Source organism: Argopecten irradians, chromosome 12 (assembly GCF_041381155.1).
Source record: "Argopecten irradians isolate NY chromosome 12, Ai_NY, whole genome shotgun sequence".
Lineage (NCBI taxonomy): Eukaryota > Metazoa > Mollusca > Bivalvia > Pectinida > Pectinidae > Argopecten > Argopecten irradians.
In genome coordinates, this window is record NC_091145.1 from 7,405,466 (window position 1) to 7,432,644 (window position 27,179).

The following is a 27,179-nucleotide window of genomic DNA, read 5'->3' on the forward strand; positions in this document are numbered from 1 at the left end:
AACTGTTGTCCTTTTTATAGTGCTATATTACTGAAGCATGCCGCCGAAGACACCAACCAACACACCCCACCCGGTCACATTATACTAACCTACGGGCAACCAGATCGTCCCACACTCCCTGTTTGGCTGAAGGCGCTAAGCAGGGAGCAAGTAAACTAAATTACATTAACATTTTTGTTAAACAAGCATTGTACATAATAATGTATTTACATTTTTGCCTCGTCACTTTCCTTACAAAATTGAAATATACAGTGTATTACATAAACTTAGATACTGAGGGAAAAACAAGAAAAAAAAGTTAGGTTGTATAATCACTGCTAATAACCAAACATGTGAAAAGAGAAAAAAACTTGACTAAACTAGCATTTCTGTCTTGGTGGAGAATGAAATGTTGTTTTATGAGTTTCAAAAAATCAAATGTGGTGCACCTTATAATCCCGTTAAGAATATGGAATCAGTGCTGTTAGTATTCCTTAACTCTGTCTTTCTTCTGTAGTCGTCTATTGTTATATCGTTCATCAAGTTTTACCATTAATGCTATGATATTCGCGCATTGATTCCTATCTCCATAGACAATATCACCTGATGAGTGTATGCACGATTCAATTTATCTCATAAAAAACATAAATTATGGTAACTCCGCATGAGTTTACATGAAATTCAAATATTGAGTATGATTACTAAATTTTTTGAGAAATGTTCTCGTTGCATAAAGAATATTACATTTTGAAAGGATTTAGATACAAATGATACGTGGATAATGGACTTCCTTGTTACCCCGCTTTCAATCCTGACGCTTCTGTCCTGATTGCAATATGGACACATTATATCGGGAAAGCAAATAATGTCAAATATTTTTATAGCACTTATTCGTTTTTAATGAGTAAACAAGACGTAATGATTCGGTTTATTTTTTTATTTGACATAATAAAAACATGATAGTAAACATTTACAAAATATAATCTCAGACGTATATTATCAATTTTGCGATCGTCAAGTATAGTTATTATTACGATATGCGCTGTACTCCACAGGACTTGTATATGCGTACATGTATACTTCTCACAGTCTTATTATATATAGAACTACACATCCTGATGCCTTCTGGGTCTACATATCCGTCCCTTTATTTCCCCTGTGTACAAAGGACCCTGGTAGATCACGCGTATCGCACTCGACAAAGCAACGTATTAAGGGGTCTGTTTCCCTCCCTGGCCCCACACATTAAGTCCGTCCGGTCGACCGGAAACAGCTGGCGGATGACGGGCGCACAACAAACGGAACACGAGTTTTGGACCTTTCACTCTGATAGGCTCTGTAAATCCACCTGAAAAGCTAGTTAAAAGATATTTTAGTTGTTGTGAAACATTATCGGAATTTTTAGTTTGATAAGGCACATAAAATTGCTGATAAGATTGGATTTCGTCCGATAGGAATACCATTCTTGCATAATTCTTACATTTTCAGCAGCCATTTTAATTAAGCCGACGGAAAACAGACTTTAGTTCAGTGAGACAAAGCCTTGTTAAAAAAAAGGGGAGGAGTCACATAGGCGATTAACCACTAACAATAAGCCTTCTAATTTTTAATAGTATTTTCTGTAATTAATTTTTAAGGGATTGCTTCATACACTAAAAAAAATTAATTTAAACTCGTTTATTTAAAGTTTTTTGCAGCGGAAGACCGAAACGACAGAATATGACAAAGCAAAATATTGGAGAATAACGAATCTTGGTGTTTTACCATATTTCGTAAAATGTAAGGAATTGTGACTTACACGGATCCTTTGGTTCAAATCTGTCTCCACATTTCACAGAGTCTGGATGGGCACATTGCTTTACTGTCCTCATCGTACAGGGAGCGGGTAGGGACACTCACGTACTTCCGGTATAACAGGCAGAACCAGGTCCCCGGAGGCTGGACAATGTATGTATTTGGCGCAGGATTCTTTCACACCAGCATTACATTGTGGAGCAGGGTATGAGCCTGGGAAACGAAATAATAAAAGTTTTGATTTGGGATAGGGTCAGAACCTTTGAGAGTAACTCTGTTGTGTTTTATTTGTTATTGTTTTATGTTGGTTTGATTATGCTTGTGTGTATTTGCTTGATTAGCTTATTGTTATGGGCATGCTTAACCATAATGGATTACTTACATTTGTCCAGTTTGGATCCTTTGGGTATACATGCTTTACTGGTAGGGTCCGTCACCATGTTCGGAGGACACGAGTATTTCGTTCTTAGTCCATTGTAACACAAATAGAACACGGAACAATCTGTCGGGTCTTCTTTCCACTGAACACCGGTACTACTCTCGCACTCCTTGGTTATTTCAAAAGCTGACACAACTGACAAAGCTGATAAGAGAACAATTACTTTCATAATGAATGTTTGATCTAATGCTTTTTAACATGCAGTTCTTTTCCAATATCGGCTGAATGTGTGTCTGATTTTTCCTTTCTATATTTCCCTTTATATACATTTTGATCATCCCACTACCTCTGTGATGACGCCATTTTGATACGATTTACTGACCCGTATTTCCCCCACACTCACCTCACCTACCCACTACTTCTAAACGATACACACGTTCCCTCTTCGACAATGCTGATACCTCAAAACTTCTAGTAGTTACGATAAATGTGACGAAACATGTATGAATGGGTGTATTCCTGACAACCAAAAGACGCAAGAAATGCTGGCTATGTTGATCAGAACAAACGAGGTGTTACACATATACAATGTCCTCCGTAGATCATTTAGAAATTAAACAAATTACCCTCCCATCAACGTTCAAACAGGGCGGTCATTTTATTAATTATACGACTCCTGGTCATTGAAAGGTTAGACCAGATAGTAAGGATAAACTTTGGACTTCCAGCCACCTACTTATAATCCATCTTATCAACAGTTACTAAAATGTTATTGCGATGTCGGTTTGAATACGATTGAAGCAATCATGTATTGTTACCTTTTATTATTGGTTCTATCAAATAAAACTACAAGACGTTAGTTAATAAACAGAATAAAAACAGAATAATGTACATTGTATATCAAAATAGCAAATGAGTTTACTAGTTCTTTTAGTATTGTGTAATTTATTTTGAAATTTTAAGAATCTTCATGTATGTTCGACAATAATGATTCAATGTCGGGATTTCAGGTAGCTTACAATAAACTCACTTGTTGAAAATGAGTACAAATGAAATATTATAAAATATGAAACGAGGGAAGGTATGCAATTTATGTTTACCGTACATACATAATTGTAGCAATAAAGTTTTCGTTAAATTCTTTTGTGGATATCGACTACACATATTAGCAAGAAACATTACATACGGTTTAGCGAATTAATTATGTACTTATACTATTAGTTTGCGATTAAGGGAATTGTATTTATTACTTTTCTTTTATTTAAAATTGGTTATACAATGTGCAAATATGTTCTCTATCTAAACTCGTAACTATTGTTTTAGGTGGAAATATAATACCAAAAGGCCTTCTAAAACTCTAAATAAAATTATCAATTCTAGAGGAGAAGATTCTAAACACATCAATACTAATTGGATTACAATAAATCAGATGATGTTGTCTTCCACATTGATCTATTTAACCAATACAGTTTCTGTAGCTAAAGGTTTCAATGAAGGCTGTTTCCGCTGTTGCAGTTAATGTTAAATAACATAAGATACATCAGAACTTGATATTTTTGTAATTATATGGATCCTTCATCCAGGGCATAATTGCACAACACTGTATTCACTTCGAAGAGCAGGAAATGAACGATAAAGGTGAAATGTTAGCCATATTTTAATATAGTTATATAATACCTTTGAAGCTCTCTTTGGAGTTGAAATGGGTAGGAAAATGTTTCATTTACTATTCATTTCTATATTCAATAAGATTATAACAAGAGTATTTTACGTATTTTATTAGAAGTATTCGTTCTATGATATGATGATGATACTGTTATTTTTGCGGAAAGATATGCATGCTGCACTGAATAATTTCAACGCATATTGTAAAGTATGGAACTAAGTTAGAAGTAAATGTTAATAAAACTAAAGTAATGATATTTAGCAAGTGTAGACAGCAAAACAACTTTATACTCGATAATAAAATATTGGAAGTTGTAGACTGCTTAACATTTCTGGGAATTACTTTTGAATTTAACGGAAATTTTGTGGCGGCTAGACAGAGGCTTATAAAACAAGCACAAAAATCTATATTTTAAATTTTTTAAAGATGCTCCACCGCTGTCAAATGGTATATTTTCTCTATCAAAACAGGAGCAGATGATTTAGTATTTTTCTTAAGTTACAAAAGTTACTTACTTTACACCGTTATAATTAAATAATTAATTGCATCCCGAAAAAATTACATGGCACTATATCCTATATTGAATGAAGTACTGATTGCGCATGCACCAAAGGCGAAATGAATAATTTTATATTATTTTTTGTGTTAATTATACATATATACACACAACTAAACACCAATTATTGTTCAAATGATGAATATCATTTATGCTCCGTCGGCGGTGGCGCATCTTTAACAAAGTGATCGGAACAAAACATAACTATTTTACTATTACAAAATTTCGTACCTCTTATATGAAGTTCCCTATTGAAACTGGGCGATGGCGTGGTATCCAAAAATAGAATATAATATGTAATTTATGTCATGTTGATATTGGAGATGATTTTCATTTACTTTCATGAAAACAGGGAAATTAAAGCTATTAGAGAAAATATTTTGCTCAGTACTACACTAAATATGCTATTTTTTTAAATTAGGACGTCTATTGAATATTTGCAGTGTCCAATTTATAAACAAATTTGCAATTTGTCTTCTTTTTTCTATTTTTACACCTTGTACATGTAGATTGTGTATCCATCTTGTCATGACTATGTCTATGTATATTATTATATGTCCTCATGTAACACGTTTTCATGTGTCTGAGTGAAACAATTAAAATCTTAAATCTTAAATAAGCAACTAAACATTGAATACTGTAAAATGTGAATTTGATGCAATAACGAGAAATGATTAGTACAATATTTTTTTTCGATTTCAAAGATAAACGTTTTGGTGCGTTTTGACAATCCTCCGACCAGAATTACGGAAGATGTATATAAGATTTAACAATTTAAAGTTTAAAGTTTACTTTTACATCTCACGTCACCTTGTATTAGTGACGTAATAAGATATTAAAATAGCCGCCCATGTTACAGTTTTGTGAGAGGAGAATTTTTTAATTTCTATAGTAGACAGTAAAAGTGTTTGTACAACACTTTGGATGTCTCCACCAGCATTTCAGACGTTCCTGTCGTACCATGGTTGTTAGGAATATCCATGTCCATTCATGCTTCGTCAGAATTGTCGTGATGACCAGCAGTTTTGAAATACACTTACTACGTATACGCATAAGTACTGGGTAGATCACCGTGTGGGGGCGACATAAGGATCAGCAATTCATACCAATATGGCGTCATCATCTTCAAGTTTGTGGGATGTTCAAAATGTATATAAAGGGGAAATATGGACAGGCAAATCAGACACACAATTACTCAATATTGTAAGAGAACCACCGGAGAGAAATCATTTAAAAACTCATGAAAATGAACGTACTAGTTATTTTATCGGTGTTGACCTATGTCTCAGCCATAGATATTGGTAAGGAGTGCGAGAGTAGCACCGGTGTTCAGTGGAAAGAAGACCCGACAGATTGTTCCGTGTTCTATATGTGTTACAATGGACTAAGAACGAAATACTCGTGTCCTCCGAACATGGTGACGGACCCTACCAGTAAAGCATGTGTACCCAAAGGTTCCAAACTGGACAAATGTAAGTTTCTCGTATAAACATTACTCTATCCTTAGTATGTATATTATGTTGAAGCTACCGTCAAATCGCTTTAATGTAATAAAGATATCAGACTCTCTGATAATTAAAAGTAAAGTAACAATAATCGACTCCGAGTTATCCAGGTTTTACTTAAGCAATGATGTCACTATTTTTTAATTTTATCGGGTATGAAAAAAAAATTGTTTGCAAACTGTGTGAATCCGCGTAGCGGATCTCACAAAAGTTTGCAAACAATTTTTTTTTCATAACCCGATAAAAATTAAAAAAATAGACATCAATACTTATAATTAATTTTATACTCTATTTGATAAAATGAAGTATGTTTAAATGTAACATTATAGTGGTTTTGCAAGGGATTCAATAATCGACTCCGAGTTTATCCAGGTTTTTTGTTTTTGTTATTTTTTTTTTTTATTATTTTTTTTTTTTTTTTTCTGAAATCAATACGCAACGTCCATGTCTCTATTGTGACGTCCCACGTTAACGTCTGGGTTTCGCGCCGTTCTCGGATTTTTTTTTTCATAGTGGTATGCAAAAAAAAATATTGGCCAATCAGAAAGCCAGATTTGGTATGAAAACAAAGAAAAATTAATTATTGTATTATAAGAAATAGTTGAAAATTCGTAATCAACAAAATAGAGTAAATAATATCTTAATGGATATTTCTGTTTGGCGTTATTTTTATAAGGTAATTTTCAATGAATATTTTTTTTATTTCTACAGGCTCAGTCAAACTCATTCGTCCAAATTGTTATGGTGCGTTGAAAGAGTCATGTGCCAAATACATGTACTGTCCAGTCCCTAGGGAGCTGGGGACCCCCGTTAACCCGGAAGTACGAGAATGTGCATATCCACTGCTGTATGATGAGGACATGAAACGGTGTGCCCATCCTGACTTCGTGAAATGTGGGGACAGATTCGAACCCAAAGATCCATGTAAGTAGTGAAACGTTATATGGTAGTATTATTCTTCAGTAATTCAGTCGAAGTGAAATAAGTTGGTTTATAACTTTACAGTACTCTATATAGAAAACTTATATCTTAACCAATGATCAAGTTAATTGCTTTTTACTGTATGATTTATAAGGCCCTAAAACGGAATACTTCATTTTGATTAGTAACCTGCACTTAAGGATGCCTACGGTGTGTCGGAATCAGGCATAAGTAGCTAGATGGTCAATGAAATGTTCGACAATCGCAAAGTACTCGAATAGCTACTTCGCAATTGATTCTGTCTATATTTAAAAATATTTGCTTCAGGTGATTACAAAGCCAATCAGTGTGGAGGTCCTAACTGTGTTCCGTGTAGCGCCCGTCATCCCAGCTGTACTGGACGACCGGACGGACTGAATATGTGGCCCGGTAGGGAACAGACCCCTTATTTTGTTGTCTGTCGAGGCGAGCGTGTGATCTTACCAGGGTCTGTGTCCACAGGGAAAGAAGGGCCGGATATTTGACCCAGAGGCATCAGGATGTGTTGATATATAAAAGACTGTGATGTAATTTTATACGTATATATCATTCATTTAAAGTATTCCACGATGTTTTAATATTAATGTTGTGTTCACGATATTTATTTCCTGAGATTAACTGCAATATTTTTATTACATTTTATTTAATAAAATTTAGATATTTGAGAATATTGTTATTTTGGTTTTTTCTAGGACCCCCGATTTAAGGAAAAATATATCAAATAGTTTTTGTTGCTATTCTATGCCTATCTATACATTGTCCTAGAAACTAAAGATGTATAGTACGAATGAAACTTTGGTTGTAATTAAGGTTCAACTGCATGTATTGACGCTCAGTCATCCTACAACCTATTTAATTACTTCTCCTTTTGTCTTGATAACAACATTCTTGCAGGGATATGATCAAAATTTTTTCGTACGGTGGTAGATTTTAAGGAGGAAGATTGTTGACCATCCGAGTTGCCCTCCTTATACTCTTTTAACTGTTTCAGTGTATCATTACATTGTGCTAGAAAGTTCTTCTTTCGCCTACTTTTTAGGAGTAGCATAATGGGGAAGTTTTGATTTAACAGTAGCTATAACCTGTTTAATATATATTTCAAATAGATATGATCTGTATTGAGTCCAACATTTGCTGGAGTATAATAAATTGGTTTTAACGTCCTTTAAGGAGGGGCTTAATTTTGGGAGGTTGTGGTACATTCGTATTGTATCTCTTTGTAATAGTGTTATATCACTGAATTATATAGGGATATTCTAACCGAGGGTCACAAAAATGTAGTAAAACCCGAGGCTTGTCGAGGGTTTTGCAACATATTGTGATCCCGAGGGTAGAATATCCCTATCCTTCATATCCACCTATGAAAGAGTATTTTTTCTTTCATAACCTCGACGTTTTATTGCAATTTTACAACTATAATATCCCGCCATTTTGAAAAATTTCGAAGAAATCCATGGCTGAAAATCAATTTTTGATACAAGAAAAATTACGTGATATTTTCAACAAAAACTCGGTTTTTTTGCATCTTTTATAGTAAAACCAGTCAATGTTGTGAAAAAATGTTAAAATTTTACCGAGGAAATAGAAATTTTGTTGACGCCGTGACGTCACGAGGCTTTATTGCATGGGTAGCCATGCAATACATCCTCAGGCGGTATGAGTGTATTGCCCTAGACCAGCCAGTATTACACCCGTAGCTATGACAGAAAAAGTGTTAAACAGTGTTATCTAAGCTTTCTACAATAACTTTCTTATTATTTTTCTTGTTCAAACCATTTTATTGACACATAAAAAAGAGCTCTATAAAATCCATGTCAAAGTAACAAGCATTTTTTCAGATAAATAATTCTACATTTACTGATATATGACTATAAGTGTAACCATTGTTTCCCTTTTCTATTTTAATAAGTAGTGTGGAAATAAGCAGTACGTTTTTGGTGGGCGTTAAGAAAATCCATATTAATCAATGCTCTATAAGAATAGGTCGTGATGCAAATTCTTTAAAATACATATTTGCGGTTTTAATCAAAGAACATACCTTGACAATTCTTAATAACATAACACCTTGTCGGGCTATAAAATGATCTTAATGAAGTGATGCGAATGACAGTGTTAATATGGTGGTTTGACATGTAGCTTTAAAGGTACAGTGGCACCATATGCAGATGATATATGTTGTTTTTTTTTAACAATATTTATTTAAGCATATTGAACAGCAGTCAGGTGATATTTTGCAATAACTTTTATACAAATTAACCAACTTTCTTTTGCGACTATTCGAAAATGATTGTTTTTTCTTGTTAACACATGATTTAATTCTCAATACAATATCACATCGCCGGAGTTGTTCAAGGTTCATTTCTGGTACCACCACTATTATTATTTCTTCAAAAATTTTTGTGTAAAGTAATATTTCACATATATAAAAGATGCTCCACCGCCGACAGACCAAAAATGATATTCATCATTTGAACAATAATTAGTGTTTAATTGTGTATATAATAGTCTAATTAACACAAAAAATAATATAAAAATAATTTATTTTTGCCTTTGGTACATGCGCATTCAGTAGTTCATTTCATATAGGATATAGTGGTACGGATTTTTTTCGGGATGCAAATTAATTATTTTTTTATATTTTTAACTTGAAAATAAAATTAGGAGCACAAACTTTTCAATGGTGGTAAAGGTGTAAAGTAAGTAACCTTGTAACTGAAGAAAAATACTAAATCGTCTGCTCCTGTTTTTAATAGTGAAAAAATAACCATTTGTCAGCGGTGGAGCATCTTTAATGTACGTTGATTTAAAAAGATTTCTGCTCATACGTTACTTTTATGGTAATCTCTAAATCAAGAAGGCTGTGTTTCTCTCACCAAGGTAAAGTCAAAATTTCACTTATTTTACACCCGGACTCCACAACTTGATTAACGATTTAGATCCTGTTTATGTTTGACCGGTTTCGAATTTAAATGTTTTGTCATCAATAATCATACTCACATACTCTCCCAAAGTGACCAAATTCTCCAACAACTGGACATTCTAGACCAGATAAATAATAGAATAAATACTTTTTACATCCGTATTAGAAATATCCAAAAAGACTTGAGTGATGCAAGGGAAATAGCAAAGAGCAACAAACAATTTTGCTTCAGGAAAATCCCGAACTACCGAAAAATTTTCAAGACTACAAATACAATCCATGAAAAATAATTTGTTATTCTCGGGAATTCCAGATACCTGTGACCAGACAGAAAACTCTGAAAATACAGTTAAGGCTTTTCTCCGCGATTTCTTAGAAATTGAGGGCGTTAATGATATCGTTAATGGAAGTTTAAACATTGCTTAACATAATTATGTGACCTGGCTAAAAAGACGCCTCAAATAAAGATTCCGAGCTACTGATACTTCTGATTTAAGTTGTGTCTGGATTTATCAAACAAGTTGTTTACCTGATAATAAGTTTGAATTAAATTATTATTCAGAAATTACGTGGTCAGTTAATATACTCATGGTTCCCAAATCTCTTCGAGAGGCTCAAGGGAAGTGGTATGAGTCTGAAATTTTGAAGCGGTAGTATGTAATGTATGGTAAGAATTGGACAACAGCATATCACCCAGAAGGTAATAGTCAAAAGAAAGACAACCACACGCTCCATAACTTACTGCGAACTCTGTGTCCGGCAAAGAAGAGGCGTTGGCCAGATCATATACTTGAATTAGTTTTTATGTATAATGTCAAGCCACAGTCATTCATGGTTTGATTAATCAAAATCAAATTTATAGCCAGGGTTATGTAAGGATGGCCTCCCATATATGCGGTGTGTACTATGTATGAAGTGAATGGTGTGTGTATTATGAGACTTCGGTATATTCGAGTTGTGTCTTCTCGTATAGTCGGACTGTTGCCCTTCTTATAGAACTATATCACTGAAGCAGGCGGCGAAAGGCACCAAACAACACACTCCACCCGATCACATTATAACGGGCGAACCAGTCGTCACACTCCCTTAATGCTGAGCGCTAAACAGGAACAGAAACTACGTTACCAGTATTATAGACTTTGGTGTGTCTCGGCGGCCAGGTGACAGAACACACAACTATTTACTTTTTAGTATTTAGCGAGGAACCGAATCTTTGAATTGATGCGGGCTTGGTGTACGTAGTTCAGATCAAGATCAGGATGTCAGTAATGATCGTTGTTTTCTGGAAAATCAGGGGAAGCTCTGAGCAGTGCTTTGGAACAAACAGGGGAGCAGCTTCGTTTTGGTTGTTTGTTTGTTTGATTAAATTAACATCCTTTTAACAACAAGGGTCGTGTAAGAACGGCCTCCCATGTATGCGGTGTGTAGCTTGTGGTGCATGTTTTGGAATACTGCGGTATGTCAGATGATTGTCTTATATATTACATGCACGTGCCGGAATAGTTATCAGATGTCCAATGTGATAATGATGTCAGCCAGATACGTGGGGATTTACATCAAGTATAAGCCTCATGCCTATTTCTATGTTAAAGATGCTCCACCGCCTACAGAGCATAAATGATATTCATCATTTGAACAATAATTGGTGTTTAATCGTGTATATATATATGTCTAATTAACACAAAAAATAATATAAAATAATTTATTTCGCCATTGGTGCATGCGCAATTAGTACCTCATTCAATATATGATATAGTGACACGGATTTTTTTTGGGGGGATGCAATTAATTATTTTTCCTATATTTAACTTAAAGATGCTCCACCGCCGACAGAGCATAAATGATATTCATCATTTGAACAATAATTGGTGTTTAATCATGTATATATATGCCTTATTAACACAAAAACTAACATAAAATAATTTATTTCCTCTTTGGTGCATGCGCAATCATTACTTCATTCCGTATAGGATATAGTGCAACGGAATTTTTTCGGGATACAATTAATTATTTTTCATATTTTTAACTTGAAGTAAAATTAGAAGCTCAAACTTTTCAATGGTGGTAATGGTGTAAAGTAAGTAACTTTTGCAACTGAAGAAAAATACAAAATCGTCTGCTCCTGTTTTTGATAGCGAAAACATACCATTTGTCAGCGGTGGAGCATCTTTGAAAATGTTCAGAATGAAATAATTAGTTTTACGAAGTATTATATATGATTTTTTTTGTTTGATTAATTAACGTCCTATTAACAGCTATGGTCATGTAAGGACGACCTCCCATGTATGTGATGTGCTGCGTGTATGTTGTGCGAGGTGCGTGTTTTGGGAGACTGCGGTATATTCATATTGTGTCTTCTTGTATAGTGGAACTGTTGTCCTTTTTATAGTGCTATATTACTGAAGCATGCCGCCGAAGACACCAACCAACACACCCCACCCGGTCACATTATACTTACAACGGGCAAACCAGTCGTCCCACTCCCTGTATGCTGAGCGCTAAGCAGGAGCAGAAACTAATTTACTTCATTTTGTAACACAGCATTGTACAAATAATGTATTTCATTTTTGCCTGTCATGCCTTCAAATTGAATTATATGTGTATGACCTGAACTTATATCTGAGGGAAATACAAGAAAAAAAGTTGTTTGTATAATATCTGTAATAACCAAAATGTGAAAAGAGAAAAAAACTTACTTTACGGCATTCTGTCTTTGTGGAGAATGAATGTTTTATGATTTACAAATAAAATGGGCCCTTATAATCCGTTAAGAATATGGAATAGTGCTGTAAGAATTCCTTTACTTGTCTTTCTCTGTAGTCGTCTATTGTTAATCGTTCAGCAGTATACATTAATGCTAAGATATTGCGCTTGTTAAATTCCATAGACAATATCACCTGATGAGTGTATGCACGATTCAATTTATCTCATAAAACATAAATTATGGTAACTCCGCATGAGTTTCATGAAATTCAATATGAGTATGATTACAATTTTGAGAAATGTTCTCGTTGCATAAAGAATATTACATTTTGAAAGGATTAGATACAAATGATACGTGGATAATGGACTTCCTTGTTACCGCTTTCAATCCTGACGCTTCTGTCCTGATTGCAATATGGACACATTATATGGGAAAGCAAATAATGTCAAATATTTTTATAGCACTTATTCGTTTTTAATGAGTAAACAAGACGTAATGATTCGGTTTATTTTTTTATTTGACATAATAAAATCATGATAGTAAACATACAATATAATCTCAGACGAATAATATCATTGTGGAGATCGTCAAGTAAAGTATATAACATCATCAATTACATGAATATGGTCAAGTATATTATCACAGTCTTTTATAAATCTACACATCCTGATGCCTTTGGGTCAAATATCCGTCCCTTATTTCCATGTGGACAAAGACCCTGGTAGATCACGCGTTCGCCTCGACAGACAACAAAATAAGGGGTCTGTTCCCTCCCAGGCCACACATTCAGTCCGTCCGGTCGTCCGGAACAGCTGGGATGACGGGCGCTACACGGTACACAGTTTGGACCTTCACACTGATTGGCTGTGTAATCACCTGAAATGATAAGTAAAAGATATTTAGTGTTTGGAAACATTATGGAATTATTTATATGGCAATACAGTTGCAGTAAGATTTGATATCTCGGATAGGAATGCCTTAATGCATATTTCTACATTTTCAGCCACTTTTATTAAGCCGACGGAAAACAGACTTTAGTCAGTGAGACAAAGCCTTGTAAGGGGAGGAGTCACATAGGCGATAAACCACTAACAATGCCTTCTAATTTTTAATAGTATTTTCTGTAATTAATTTTAAGGGATTGCATCATACACTAAAATAATAATTTAACTCGTTATTTAAAGTTTATGCAGCGGAAGACCGAAACGACAGAATATGACATAGCAAAATATTGGAGAAAACGAATCTTGGTGTTTTACCATATTTCGTAAAATGTAAGGAATTGTGACTTACACGGATCCTTTGGTTCAAATCTGTCTCCACATTTCACAGAGTCTGGATGGGCACATTGCTTACTGTCCTCATCGTACAGGAGCGGGTAGGGACACTCACGTACTTCCGGTATAACAGGCAGAACCAGGTCCCCGGAGGCTGGACAATGTATGTATTTGGCGCAGGATTCTTTCACACCAGCATTACATTGTGGAGCAGGGTATGAGCCTGGGAAACGAAATAATAAAAGTTTTGATTTGGGATAGGGTCAGAACCTTTGAGAGTAACTCTGTTGTGTTTTATTTGTTATTGTTTTATGTTGGTTTGATTATGCTTGTGTGTATTTGCTTGATTAGCTTATTGTTATGGGCATGCTTAACCATAATGGATTACTTACATTTGTCCAGTTTGGATCCTTTGGGTATACATGCTTTACTGGTAGGGTCCGTCACCATGTTCGGAGGACACGAGTATTTCGTTCTTAGTCCATTGTAACACAAATAGAACACGGAACAATCTGTCGGGTCTTCTTTCCACTGAACACCGGTACTACTCTCGCACTCCTTGGTTATTTCAAAAGCTGACACAACTGACAAAGCTGATAAGAGAACAATTACTTTCATGGTGAATGTTTGATCTAATGCTTTTTAACATGCAGTTCTTTTCCAATATCGGCTGAATGTGTCTGATTTTTCCTTTCTATATTTCCCTTTATATACATTTTGATCATCCCACTACCTCTGTGATGACGCCATTTTGATACGATTTACTGACCCGTATTTCCCCCACACTCACCTCACCTACCCACTACTTCTAAACGATACACACGTTCCCTCTTCGACAATGCTGATACCTCAAAACTTCTAGTAGTTACGATAAATGTGACGAAACATGTATGAATGGGTGTATTCCTGACAACCAAAAGACGCAAGAAATGCTGGCTATGTTGATCAGAACAAACGAGGTGTTACACATATACAATGTCCTCCGTAGATCATTTAGAAATTAAACAAATTACCCTCCCATCAACGTTCAAACAGGGCGGTCATTTTATTAATTATACGACTCCTGGTCATTGAAAGGTTAGACCAGATAGTAAGGATAAACTTTGGACTTCCAGCCACCTACTTATAATCCATCTTATCAACAGTTACTAAAATGTTATTGCGATGTCGGTTTGAATACGATTGAAGCAATCATGTATTGTTACCTTTTATATGGTTCTATCAAATTAAACTACAATAAGTTTGTTAATAAACAGAATAATGTACATTGTATATCAAAATATCAAATGAGTTTACTAGTTCTTTTAGTATTGTGTAATTTATTTTGAAATTTTAAGAATCTTCATGTATGTTCGACAATAATGATTCAATGTCGGGATTTCAGGTAGCTTACAATAAACTCACTTGTTGAAAATGAGTACAAATGAAATATTATAAAATATGAAACGAGGGAAGGTATGCAATTTATGTTTACCGTACATACATAATTGTAGCAATAAAGTTTTCGTTAAATTCTTTTGTGGATATCGACTACACATATTAGCAAGAAACATTACATACGGTTTAGCGAATTAATTATGTACTTATACTATTAGTTTGCGATTAAGGGAATTGTATTTATTACTTTTCTTTTATTTAAAATTGGTTATACAATGTGCAAATATGTTCTCTATCTAAACTCGTAACTATTGTTTTAGGTGGAAATATAATACCAAAAGGCCTTCTAAAACTCTAAATAAAATTATCAATTCTAGAGGAGAAGATTCTAAACACATCAATACTAATTGGATTACAATAAATCAGATGATGTTGTCTTCCACATTGATCTATTTAACCAATACAGTTTCTGTAGCTAAAGGTTTCAATGAAGGCTGTTTCCGCTGTTGCAGTTAATGTAAATAACATAAGATACATCAGAACTTGATATTTTTGTAATTATATGGATCCTTCATCCAGGGCATAATTGCACAACACTGTATTCACTTCGAAGAGCAGGAAATGAACGATAAAGGTGAAATGTTAGCCATATTTTAATATAGTTATATAATACCTTTGTAGCGCTCTGTTTCATTTATCATTCATTTCTATATCCAATGAGATTATAACAAGAGTATTTTACGTATTTTTTAGAAGTATTCGTACTATTATATGCTGATGATACTGTTATTTTTGCGGAATGTGTTGAAGATATGCATGCTGCACTGAATAATTTCAGCGAATATTGTAAAGTATGGAACTAAGAAGTAAACGTTAATAAAACTAAAGTAATGATATTTAGCAAAAGAAAGTATAGACAGCAAAACAACTTTATTCTCGATAATAAAATATTGGAAATTGAAGACTGCTTAACATTTCTGGGAATTACTTTTGAATTTAACGGAAATTTTGTGGCGGCTAGACAGAGGCTTATAAAACAAGCAAAAAATCCAGATTTTCAATTTTTTAAAGATGGTATTTTTTTCTCTATCAAAAACAGGAGCAGACGATTTAGTATGTTTCTACAGTTACTAAAGTTACTTACTTTACACCATTACAATCTTTGAAAAAGTTTGAGCTTCTTTTTTTATTTCAAGATAAAAATATTAATAGTAATTAATTGCATCACGAAAAAAATCCGTGGCATTATGTCCTATATTGAATGAACTTCTGATTGCGCATGCACCAAAAGCAAAATAAATTATTTGTTACTTTTTTGTGTTAATTAGACATATATATATATATATGATTTAACACGAATTATTGTTCAAATGATGAACATCGTTTATGCTCTGTCGGCGGAGGAGCATCTTTAAGAAAATCGAAATCAGGCAATACCAGTAGATCTACAAATTAGGCTATGTGAATAATAATATTTCAACCAATTTTTATATGGGTCAGAAATCTGGCATTACGAAGATTAAAAGCTTTTAGAGCAAACCGATCTGAAATTTTGCAAAAGAATTTTAAATGTTAGGGCTAGCAAGCCTTGTTATGTGATCTATGGTTCGCACACATAATCCTCGTCCAAAGGTAGGTTTTATTAAAAATTTGAATAATAATTTATTTTCGAAACTTATTTAACAAAGTACAAAACATAATAACTATTACAAAATTTCGTACCGCTTATATAAAATTCCCTATTGAAACTGGGCAATGGCTTGGTATCCAAAAATAGAATATAATATGTAATTAATGTTATGTTGATATTGGAGATGATTTTCATGAACTTTTCAAATATGAAAACAGAGAAATTAAAGCTATTAGAGAAAATATTTTGCTCAGTACTACACTAAATATGCTACGGTTTTTTTTAATTAGAGCGTCTATTGAATGTTTGCAGTATCCAAGATATAAACAAATTTGTGATTTTTCTAAAAAAATTCTATTTTTATACCTTGTACATGTAGATGTCTATTTATATTATCATGTAGATGTCTATTTATATTATTATATATCCTCATGTAACACATTTTCATGTATCTGAGTGAAACAATTAAAATCTTAAATCTTAAATAAGCAACTAAACATTAAATACTGTAAAATGTGAATTTGATGACGGTATGGTGTTTCTGTCATTTTCTTGTGCAATAACGAGAAATGATTAGTACAATATTTTTTTTCGATTTCAAAGATAAACGTTTTGGTGCGTTTTGACAATCCTCCGACCAGAATTACGGAAGATGTATATAAGATTTAACAATTTAAAGTTTAAAGTTTACTTTTACATCTCACGTCACCTTGTATCAGTGACGTAATAAGATATTAAAATAGCCGCCCATGTTACAGTTCTGAAGAGAGGAGAATTTTTTAATTCCTATAGTAGACAGTAAGAGTGTTTGTATAACACCTTGGATGTCTCCACCAGCATATCTGACGCTCCTGTCGTACCATGGTTGTTAGGAATATCCATGTCCATTCATGCTTCGTCAGATTTGTCGTGATGACCAGCAGCTTTTAAATACACTGACTACGTATACGCGTAAGTACTGGGTAGATCACCGTGTGGGGGCGACATGAGGGTCAGCAATTCATACCAATATGGCATCATCATCCACTTTGTGGGATGTGTAAAATGTATATAAAAGGGAAATATGGACAGGCAAATCAGACGCACAATTACTCAATATTGTAAGAGAACTGCCGGAGAAGAAGCATTTAATAACTAAGGAAAATGAACGTACTAGTTATTTTATCGGTGTTGACCTATGTCTCAGCCATAGATATTGGTAAGGAGTGCGAGAGTAGCACCGGTGTTCAGTGGAAAGAAGACCCGACAGATTGTTCCGTGTTCTATATGTGTTACAATGGACTAAGAACGAAATACTCGTGTCCTCCGAACATGGTGACGGACCCTACCAGTAAAGCATGTGTACCCAAAGGATCCAGACTAGACAAATGTAAGTATTCTGTATAAACATCACTCTGGCTTTAGTATGTATGTGATGTTGAAACTTCAGTCAAATCGCATTAGTTTAATAAAGATATCTCGGACACTCTGATAATTCAAAGTAAAGTAATACTAGTCGAGTGTGTTATCCAGGATTGACTGTATTAGAAATAGTAGTTGAAACTTCGTAATCATCAAAACAGATTTAAAAACTATCTGAATAGATATTTATGTTTCGCGTTATATTTAAAAGGCCATTTCAATGAATATTTTTTTATTTATACAGGCTCAGACAAACTCATTCGTCCAAATTGTTATGGTGCGTTGAAAGAGTCCTGTGCCAAATACATGTACTGCCCAGTTCCTAGGGAGCTGGGGACCCCCGCTATACCGGAAGTACGAGAATGTGCATATCCACTGCTGTATGATGAGGACATGAAACGGTGTGCACATCCTGACTCCGTGAAATGTGGGGACAGATTCGAACCCAAAGATCCATGTAAGTAATGAAACGTTAAATGGTAGTGTTATTCTACCGTAATTCAGTCGCACTGAACTAAGTTGGTTTACAACTTTACAGTTGTCTATATCGAAAACTGATTTCTTAACAATTGATCAAGTTAATTGCTTTTTACGGTATGATTTACAGGGCCCCTAATTAAGAATACTTCTGCATTCTGCACTTAGGGATTCTACGGTGTGTCGGTATCAAGCACCAGTACCTATAATGGTCAATGAATGTTTCGAATGTATTCAACAATCGCAAAGTACTCGAATAGCTACTTCGCAATGGATGCTGTCTCTATTTAAAAATAATTGTTTCAGGTGATTACAAAGCCAATCAGTGTGAAGGTCCTAACTGTGTTCCGTGTAGCGCCCGTCATCCCAGCTGTTCTGGACAACTGGACGGGCTGAATGTGTGGCCTGGTAGGGAACAGACCCCTTATTTTGTTGTCTGTCGAGGCGAGCGCGTGATCTACCAGGGTCTGTGTCCACAGGGAAAGAAGGGCCGGATATTTGACCCAGAGGCATCAGGATGTGTTGATATATAAATGAAAAACTCGGATATATTTCCATGCATTATTTCGCAATGTTTTGACATGCATCTATTCTCCACGATATTCATTTTCTGAGATTATTTGTGAAATTTTTATTATGTTTTTTTAATAAAATATATATATATTGTGAATATATTTTGATTGTTTGTGAGAGCCTTAGTAGTTATTAAAAATAATTATCAACCTTCGTAAGAAATGTGGGTCATAATTGCAGTCCTGCTCATTATTGTTAACTATATATATATTACCATGAAATCAATAACCCTTCTTATAAACCCGAACAGCTTACAACGTGTTTCATTAGTTCTCCTTTGTCGTATCAAATATCCTCGCATGAATATGACCTAGAATTTCGTACGGTGGGAGAAAGTCATCTCCTGGTACTCTTACATAAGCTTTCGAACAACGTTATATCGTGATTGAGAGTTCTTCTATTATCTTCTTATTTAGACATAGTTTTAAATTTGACCCTGCGGTTTTGGAAATATTGTACTCTCAATAACCCCACTTTACAGTCTGTTTTTTCTCAAAATAAAATTTTACACACATATCTAAGCTTGGTAATATACTGAAATATTACAAACAACATCATTTTTTTATCTTTAAAATGTAAGTTTATATGGCTATTAATGACCTCAATGTAGTTTCCACTCTTAAAAATACATTGATTGTGAAATTTTACGGGAATGCTTATAAATGATAGCTAAAATGGCGAAATTTTCCATTTGTATTTCAACTTAAATACATAATTTCAAAAAATTGTGTTTTCCTGATATTTTGTCCACATAATTAGACAGTTGAATGAGTTACCAATAAAGAATATAAAAAATTGACCGCGGAATTTTTTGAGAAATTAACCTTTCTATACCCCTACCCCCTAAAAGACTTTTTCACAATTATATAAATAGACCAAAGTCGTGCGATATTATTTCTGTAAAGTACATCTTTTATATTCAACATTATAAAATGTAATGGTCTTATTATACAATTGTTATAACTGTTAATTTTATGTCACAATGCCAACGATATGACTCTCTACAAAGCTAAGAAATGGCACAAATAAGCCATCATTTTGCCAGAATATCATATTAAAAAAATAATTATGGGAAATTCTTTGTAAAGATTCCACTTCGTTTACCCTTTTGACAATCCATATTTCATACTGTTTTAACGGGAAAACATTTGATCAAAATATATTTGTCTGTCGTCAAGATATCTTAGCTTCAATAGTCGTTTTAGGCAAATATTCAAGCAGAAATTTGAATTTTGACGCCAAAAATGTAGCCTTGAAAAGCGTCTACGTGACAACGATCGAAGTTGATAACTTCAACTCGATCACAAAAATGTCGATAAAATCGATGTCATCATACACAACTGTATGCCTTTGTATGCTTTTTGAAGAGATATCTGCATACCTAATACATGTAGATATATATTTAGTATCCGAAGTATGTAAACTAAAACAGATTTTTGGATCCTCCTGGATTTTCACCCAGTATCAAGCTTTGGGCAAACCGAACTACAAATGTAAGTACAATCTGACAAATATGTCTTTATCGATTATACTATCCTGATTTTAATGTTAAAAGGTTAAGATACCGTTAGGCGGATAACATATAGATCGCTATAGAATGGATTACATACCTTAGTACCAATTCTCTCCGCTAGGTTGCGCTCATAAATACTATTTTCGAAGCGAAGCCTAACGGAGAGTAGAAAAACTACAGTAGGAAATCCAGTCTAAGATCGCTATTCTTCATAATCTTAGTCACAAAAGTGTTTTCATGTGCAGTTCCGAATGCACTTATTGACCCGAGGAGGTCCGAGAGAACGGCGCATTCGATCACTGTTCGGAACGTCCATAAAGACGTGTTTGGTTTTAGGAGGCTGTGGTATATTCGTATTGTGTCTCATTATAACAGTGCTATTCCAGTATGTCGCTAATGACATCGCCCCATACATCGCCCCATGCACCGCATCCGCACATTACACTGTTAACCGGCAAACAAGTCGTACCTTCATTTATTCTAAGCATTAAACTGGAGAGTAACTACCACCTTTGTAGAAGAAGAGAAAATATAAGATCCCCAATTTAGCCGCCACTTACGGGGCACGAGAAGAGAAGAACAGGTACAATTTTACCTATCGGTTCAATGTTAGCACAAATTAAATCCAAAGTTGTATACGGTGTAATTTAAGAATAATCCAATAATTTTGGATATTTCCATTTCAAAATAAATTCCCGCAGATTTACTTTCGGATAGCGAAACTTGAATATTATGATCTTTCTTGATTTCGATCGAGCAATACGTAAAAGTTCATCATAAATGAAAAATAGTTTTAAAATTAAACTATTTGAATGATTTTTTCAAGGCTTAGTTTTGGGACCACATGTATCATTTCTTCAAAACATTGTCTTGTTAAGGTATATTTATGATAGTTTACTGAAAGTTTAAATTTTCGCTGATTTGTAATTCTTGTGTTAAAGTAATAGTTGCTTTAAGTAAAGAATTTATTACAATACGTGGTTTTATTCATATATAGACTTTTCATAATTCATATAATGTCTACATTTCTAAAAAAAAAATATATTGGAATATTTAGGAATGAACAGATACTATTTGATATACTAAAATATACCCTTATCATAGCAATATATATTTTTTTTCTATTTTTTTTTTTTTTTTTTTTTTATATTTCCTTTGACAATTGAGATGTGAAATGAAATCTACATTAAACCATGTAATGTGCGACATGATAATAGAAATAAATATGTTACATAGCTTGACAAGTTTGTACAAAACAATTCTAAAGACAAATGAATAATTGACTATTTTACAAAATCCTGTGTATCGTGGCCTGGTTACCAAAATTGTCAGAACATTCAGATGTTCGGCACTTCACAGTCCTAAACATAATTATGAACGTTCATTGAAATTGAACTAGTCGATAAGGAGGATTTGCAATCGACATCCAGACCGGGTAATAAGCCTCAACGTCGATGCAGAGAGCACATTATATATAATGTTTTCTTTTTCTTTTCTTTTTTAAATTCAATCTACTGAAATTAAAATTGTTTAAGGGAAATGAATGCTCGCTTCATGCAGCTTTGAATAAAAGTCTTTAAATATATTAGAAATGTTTGTCTGGGAGCAATTTAAATTTAAGTTCCCATCTTTTCTTATTTTAAATATAAAACCAGTAACTAATTATTAACAAGGCTCGAGCTCAACTGTATTGTAAGGGGATACATTACATATAGTTTGTTTGTTTGATTAATTAACGTCCTATTAACAGTTATGGTCATGTAAGGACGGCCTCCCATGTGTGCGTAGTGTTGCGTGTATGTTGTGCGAGGTGCGTGTTTTGGGAGACTGCGGAATATTCATGTTGTGTCTTCTTGTATATTGGAACTGTTGCCCTTTTTATAGTGCTATATCACTGAAGCATAACGCCGAAGACACCAACATTACATATAGATTATTCAACGTTTATTTATAAAATCGTTATATTTTTATGATAGGAAACAGCTCTACAATCTCACTTTTGACCCCGATTTCTCGAAAAACGCACCTATGCAAACCTTTAATCTCTGTCATATTCCATGTAATTTGCCTAAAATATAGGAATACGATTGCTAAATTTTGTGGACTTATAGTAATTAACCTAATCGTGTTTATTTACTGTTATAAGTTTTAAGGTTTGTTGTCGGCATCCGTTTCCTATATAGCAAAACGAGGTTTTGATCGGTATATCATCCATGAAACAAAAGTTGTTCATATCCTCCAGAATTTTTTTCATGTGTTTAAATTATCGTTATATCATTGATTATTTTTTGGGTCTTATTTAGCTAGTTTTATTTTTGATTTTAATTTCAATAATATTTTCTGTTTGTCCTTCGGGGTCAAGTCGCGTGGGCGTTAGGTAGATGACAGTCCATAGTCCAGTTGCTGGGCAGGCGGGCGTATATAACTAGTACACAAACAGACGGATGATTATACATCAGTATTAAGATGTATGTATCATCCCTTGTAAATACCTATCAAGTACTTCCCCATAACGGGTCCAAGGTCCGTCACCCAAAACAACGCCAAAACCATATCAGCGGAAAGATTTTCTTGTTTAAGTGACATAAATCCCAGTCATTTGGCCTTTAAGTGGCAATATTACAGGACTGTATATGAATTGATTTCAAAAGTTAAATATTGAAATTTCAAAATATTTAGTGGATGAATAGTAATTGTCCTAGCCCTGTTAATCAACTGAGTTGTAAGTGTGAAACACAAGCTTTATCTTTGAAATGAAAATAGCGTCTATATCAATAGTATCATCTTAATTATATAAATCTCGGACAAGTATATATTAGTTTTTCAGCAGAAAATATCAGCTAAAGGATACTAATGTAAGTGTTAGATACATAAACCACTGTACATTTTCATTTTTGGAATGCGCTTTTTTATATTGTATTGTTTTCAATATCTGGGCAATCATTTTGACATTAACCTTTCAATTGATATCTAAGAATTCTAATTCATAAATGTATTTTTTAATTTTTAATCTGCAATGTTTGATTCAAAGTTGTTTTTTTTTATATGTATAATGCATCTATTTCGACGATAATGAAACTTTTGGGCGTTTTAATGTTTTATCATCAAAGACAGTAAAAATGCCTCGTGCAAATTGAAAAATTCACAACAGGTCCAAAGAGATTTTGTTTAAATCATCTAAACATTAATTTATGAAATAAAAACGGCAAAAGTTCCATTATTACAGAGTCACGACACGAGCATACTGCAGTCCATCCTCGATATTCCAGGGGTTCCGATCACTTACGATCTATGCACCCCAGGACTATCTCATAGTGAAATTGAATGCAGCTCAGAGGAAAATATTTGACCAATCACTGGTTATCAAAGATTTCCTTTGAAGACTACAGAGGGAACGACGCCTAACATCAAAGCCACACAGTCAACCACAGTGTACTGTAATACGGCTCTTTTGATGTACATGAAATGACTACATTACCTGTTCTTTTCTGTTGCCTCCAGTTTTACTATGAGATAATCCAGAGGTGTATAGATAGTAAGTGATAGGAACCCATGGAGTATCGAGGATTACTGCCGTCTCCCACACACAACACACCTCATTCATTAGACGTCGTCCTTACGTGATCCTGACTGTTAATCTAACCAACCAGCATACTTAACATGCCATTGTGTGATTTATCATTTGTAAAATTTTCTTTTTGTTACGATATGCCCATGATCTAGCCTTCTTTGTAATAGTAAATATACACTAATAGTACACTAGTGGCCATTTTTTCAAATACTAGCTGGAAATGCAGCTTTTCTCAAAACATTACTGCGAAAAAAGTTTCTTAAACTTGCTTTGTTATTCATGGTACTATCTTCCTTAAAAAGAAACTTGTTCTAAATGCACAAAAAAGCAAAATATACCTTGATAACGCAAAATAACGTTAAATAAATAACGTTAAATAATAATATTTTTTTGCATTCCAATAAGATAATGGAAAAAACCCTATAATGTTTGTTTGTTTGTTTGATTAATTAACGTCCTATTAACAGCTATGGTCATGTAAGGACGGCCTCCCATGCATGCGGTGTGTTGCGTGTTTTGGGAGACTGCGGTATATTTATGTTGTGTCTTCTTGTATAGTGGAACTGTTGCCCTTTTTATAGTGCAATATCACTGAAGCATGCCGCCGAAGACACCAAGCAACACACTCCACCCGGTAACATTATACTGACAACGGGCGAACCAGTCGTCTCACTCCCTGTGTACTGAGCGCCAAGCAGGAGCAGAAACTACCACTTTTATAGACTTTGGTGTGTCTCGGCCAGGGGACAGAACCCAGAGCCCTCCTCACAGGGGCGAACGCTCAACTCAAGGCCAAAAGTGAGGCGGTGCCAAGGGAGGCATTAGGAAAGATAAAGTCAGTTAGGAAGAAAAGAAAAGATCCTAAATTTAGTCGCCTTTTACGATCATGCAATAGGGGATTCTAACGCCCTACCTGTAGGGCCAGAAAACCCTATAAACAAACGGGCCTAAATGGAGCACCCTGTAGAACACACGTAGGGAAAATTATTTAATGTTGATAAGCTAGCACCAGATACTTATAACACTGATTGAAATGATTTACAGTTAGGGTCATTGAACAACTGCTTGAAATGTAAACAATGTTTGGAACATTGTCACAATCACTAGCGATGAAGGAAGGAAGCCGTCTTCTATAGAAACTTGGAAGATGTGCTCCTCTTGCGTTGATCATCCTTGTACAGCATGAAGACTCTGCGTTGAGTCTTCTAGTCACGTAGAACGAATACACGTACCCGGCCTACAATACCTTTCGGCCGGGTACGAAATGGTGCCTATGTGTCCTAGTTAAGCAGTGCCTCAGAAAATCACGCAGTTTTCTATACTTTTGTGTAGGTTTCCAATTATTTTGTGCGTATACATTCATTTATATATTATGTTTGTTAAAAATAAACATTACTATCATTCTTATGATATCTAACGTCCCGTTCACATAACGTGAAAATCACAATTGGTAGACTTGCCGTGTAAATTCCCTTCAGAAAGACTTTCATATGTATAATGTAAAAAAAAAATGTCATGCTGAAAATTTGCCATTTTTTACGGTTTAGTTTTATTGCCTAGTAGGTAAAATATATAAAACAAGTATGGTAAAATGCTTACAAGCGTTTTAATAATGGTTTGCATAATCATTACTTTGCTCCATTAACAGTAATAGGCACCAGTTGTAGCTCTAAAGTCGACACCATTATCTGTCTGTTTAAAAAAGTCTTTTGAGCTACAATATTACAGCTACTAGTCACACTACCTCTGGATCGACGGAGTTTCCCTTCTGTGACCATTCTGAGTTGAACGGGCATAGATGATGCCTCGTGATAGAGCTCCTGGACCAAGAGATAGAATGGCACAGGTCCCTTGATGTTGACCCCGGTGTTGAGGCGGTGGTGCTAACCTTTAATGTCGTTATTGGTGCGGATTGGCGTCTGGAATACGCTCCAATCACCGATGGGGAAGATTCTGAAGTAGAAATAAAAGTTACATCAAGAAGAAATAAAAGTCACTTCAAGTAGAAAAAAATGAACAAATTATTTCTTTCTTGGATTATTTTCCCAATAGGAATAACATACAGATCCTTTATATCACTACGTTGATATGAGGACCTGACAACATCCAATTAGGGGTCATGTTCTGGTGACCTTTGGAAATGGCCAATCAATTGCCGCTGCCAGAATCTTGACTGGGGACGAAATAGTTTGAAAAAAGCTGTCAGAATTATTTCCGTGTATGTAGTCATCTCGCCCAAAGAAGCACAACAAAGCTAAAGGTATACATATACTGGAACGAAATGGAGTTTCCAATGTCTACGTGGTAAAAAGGTCATCCGAACATGACCCCTTGTAATTCATCAATTCCAGAAGGGGTCCAGAGAATGTGCTCTCTCATAGGGTATCAAATGCTACAAAGATATGCTCCATAGGTAAGGCAGTGGAGAGCCATCACCTCGCTCAGAAAATTGTAGACCTCGGTGTGATCCTCTTAGGTTATATCCCTGCATTATTCACGTCTGGGAATCTGCGATGGATGGCCTGCTATAAACCTGCCTCAAAATCCAAACGAACCTATCTTTACTGATCCTGTCCAGACGTCGATTGATAGTTCTCAGAACCTGAAAAACATATTTTTATTCTATAAAATTTGTATTAAAATCATTACCCAATTTGAAAAGCAAATCCGCCGTTAAATTTTTATACTTGATATGCATAGTTTATCTGGAATTCCATAGCTTTGTTGATATCCTAATTACATGTGAACATGTACATGTTTCTGCTTTTGTATGTATAACGGTTTTTACTTTATTTCTAAATATTGATACTTACGGCATAATAATCGTTTCTCGCTTTCCAGACATGAAACAAAATGCCCAGGGGATCTATTTCATGCATTCGTCGGATTGATGTTTC

The 27,179-nt window shown here is 34.4% G+C and overlaps 2 protein-coding genes and 2 pseudogenes across 2 annotated transcripts; 2 read left to right on the forward strand and 2 right to left on the reverse strand.

Annotated features, from left to right (window-relative positions):
• Positions 1-1,126: 1,126 nt before the first annotated feature.
• LOC138336623 (uncharacterized) lies at positions 1,127-2,429 on the reverse strand (annotated as a pseudogene).
• A 2,842-nt stretch (positions 2,430-5,271) lies between these two features.
• Positions 5,272-7,455, forward strand: LOC138336721 (uncharacterized; annotated as a pseudogene).
• Positions 7,456-12,977: 5,522 nt separating this feature from the next.
• Positions 12,978-14,843, reverse strand: LOC138336958 (uncharacterized). Its single transcript, XM_069286600.1, has 3 exons — positions 14,133-14,843; positions 13,757-13,963; positions 12,978-13,339 (listed from the first exon to the last, which is right to left on the reverse strand). Exons 1-3 carry the CDS (start codon positions 14,356-14,358, stop codon positions 13,113-13,115), a joined length of 660 nt encoding a protein of 219 aa, XP_069142701.1. The 5' UTR covers positions 14,359-14,843; the 3' UTR covers positions 12,978-13,112.
• Positions 14,844-17,709: 2,866 nt separating this feature from the next.
• On the forward strand, positions 17,710-19,291 carry LOC138336905 (uncharacterized). The gene is made up of 3 exons (XM_069286522.1): positions 17,710-18,116; positions 18,393-18,605; positions 18,932-19,291. Exons 1-3 carry the CDS (start codon positions 17,891-17,893, stop codon positions 19,156-19,158), a joined length of 666 nt encoding a protein of 221 aa, XP_069142623.1. The 5' UTR covers positions 17,710-17,890; the 3' UTR covers positions 19,159-19,291.
• Positions 19,292-27,179: the final 7,888 nt, after the last annotated feature.

What these genes read in the sequence shown, in the direction of transcription:
- LOC138336958 (XM_069286600.1), bottom strand. Translation starts at nt 14,358, where the DNA reads ATGAAAGTAATTGTTCTCTTATCAGCTTTGTCAGTTGTGTCAGCTTTT. An exon ending in AGGATCCAAACTGGACAAAT is followed by an intron (nt 13,964 to 14,132) that starts GTAAGTAATCCA and finishes TTCGTTTCCCAG; the next exon opens with GCTCATACCCTGCTCCACAA. An exon ending in ATTTGAACCAAAGGATCCGT is followed by an intron (nt 13,340 to 13,756) that starts GTAAGTCACAAT and finishes TTATCATTTCAG; the next exon opens with GTGATTACACAGCCAATCAG.
- LOC138336905 (XM_069286522.1), top strand. Translation starts at nt 17,891, where the DNA reads ATGAACGTACTAGTTATTTTATCGGTGTTGACCTATGTCTCAGCCATA. An exon ending in AGGATCCAGACTAGACAAAT is followed by an intron (nt 18,117 to 18,392) that starts GTAAGTATTCTG and finishes TTATTTATACAG; the next exon opens with GCTCAGACAAACTCATTCGT. An exon ending in ATTCGAACCCAAAGATCCAT is followed by an intron (nt 18,606 to 18,931) that starts GTAAGTAATGAA and finishes TAATTGTTTCAG; the next exon opens with GTGATTACAAAGCCAATCAG.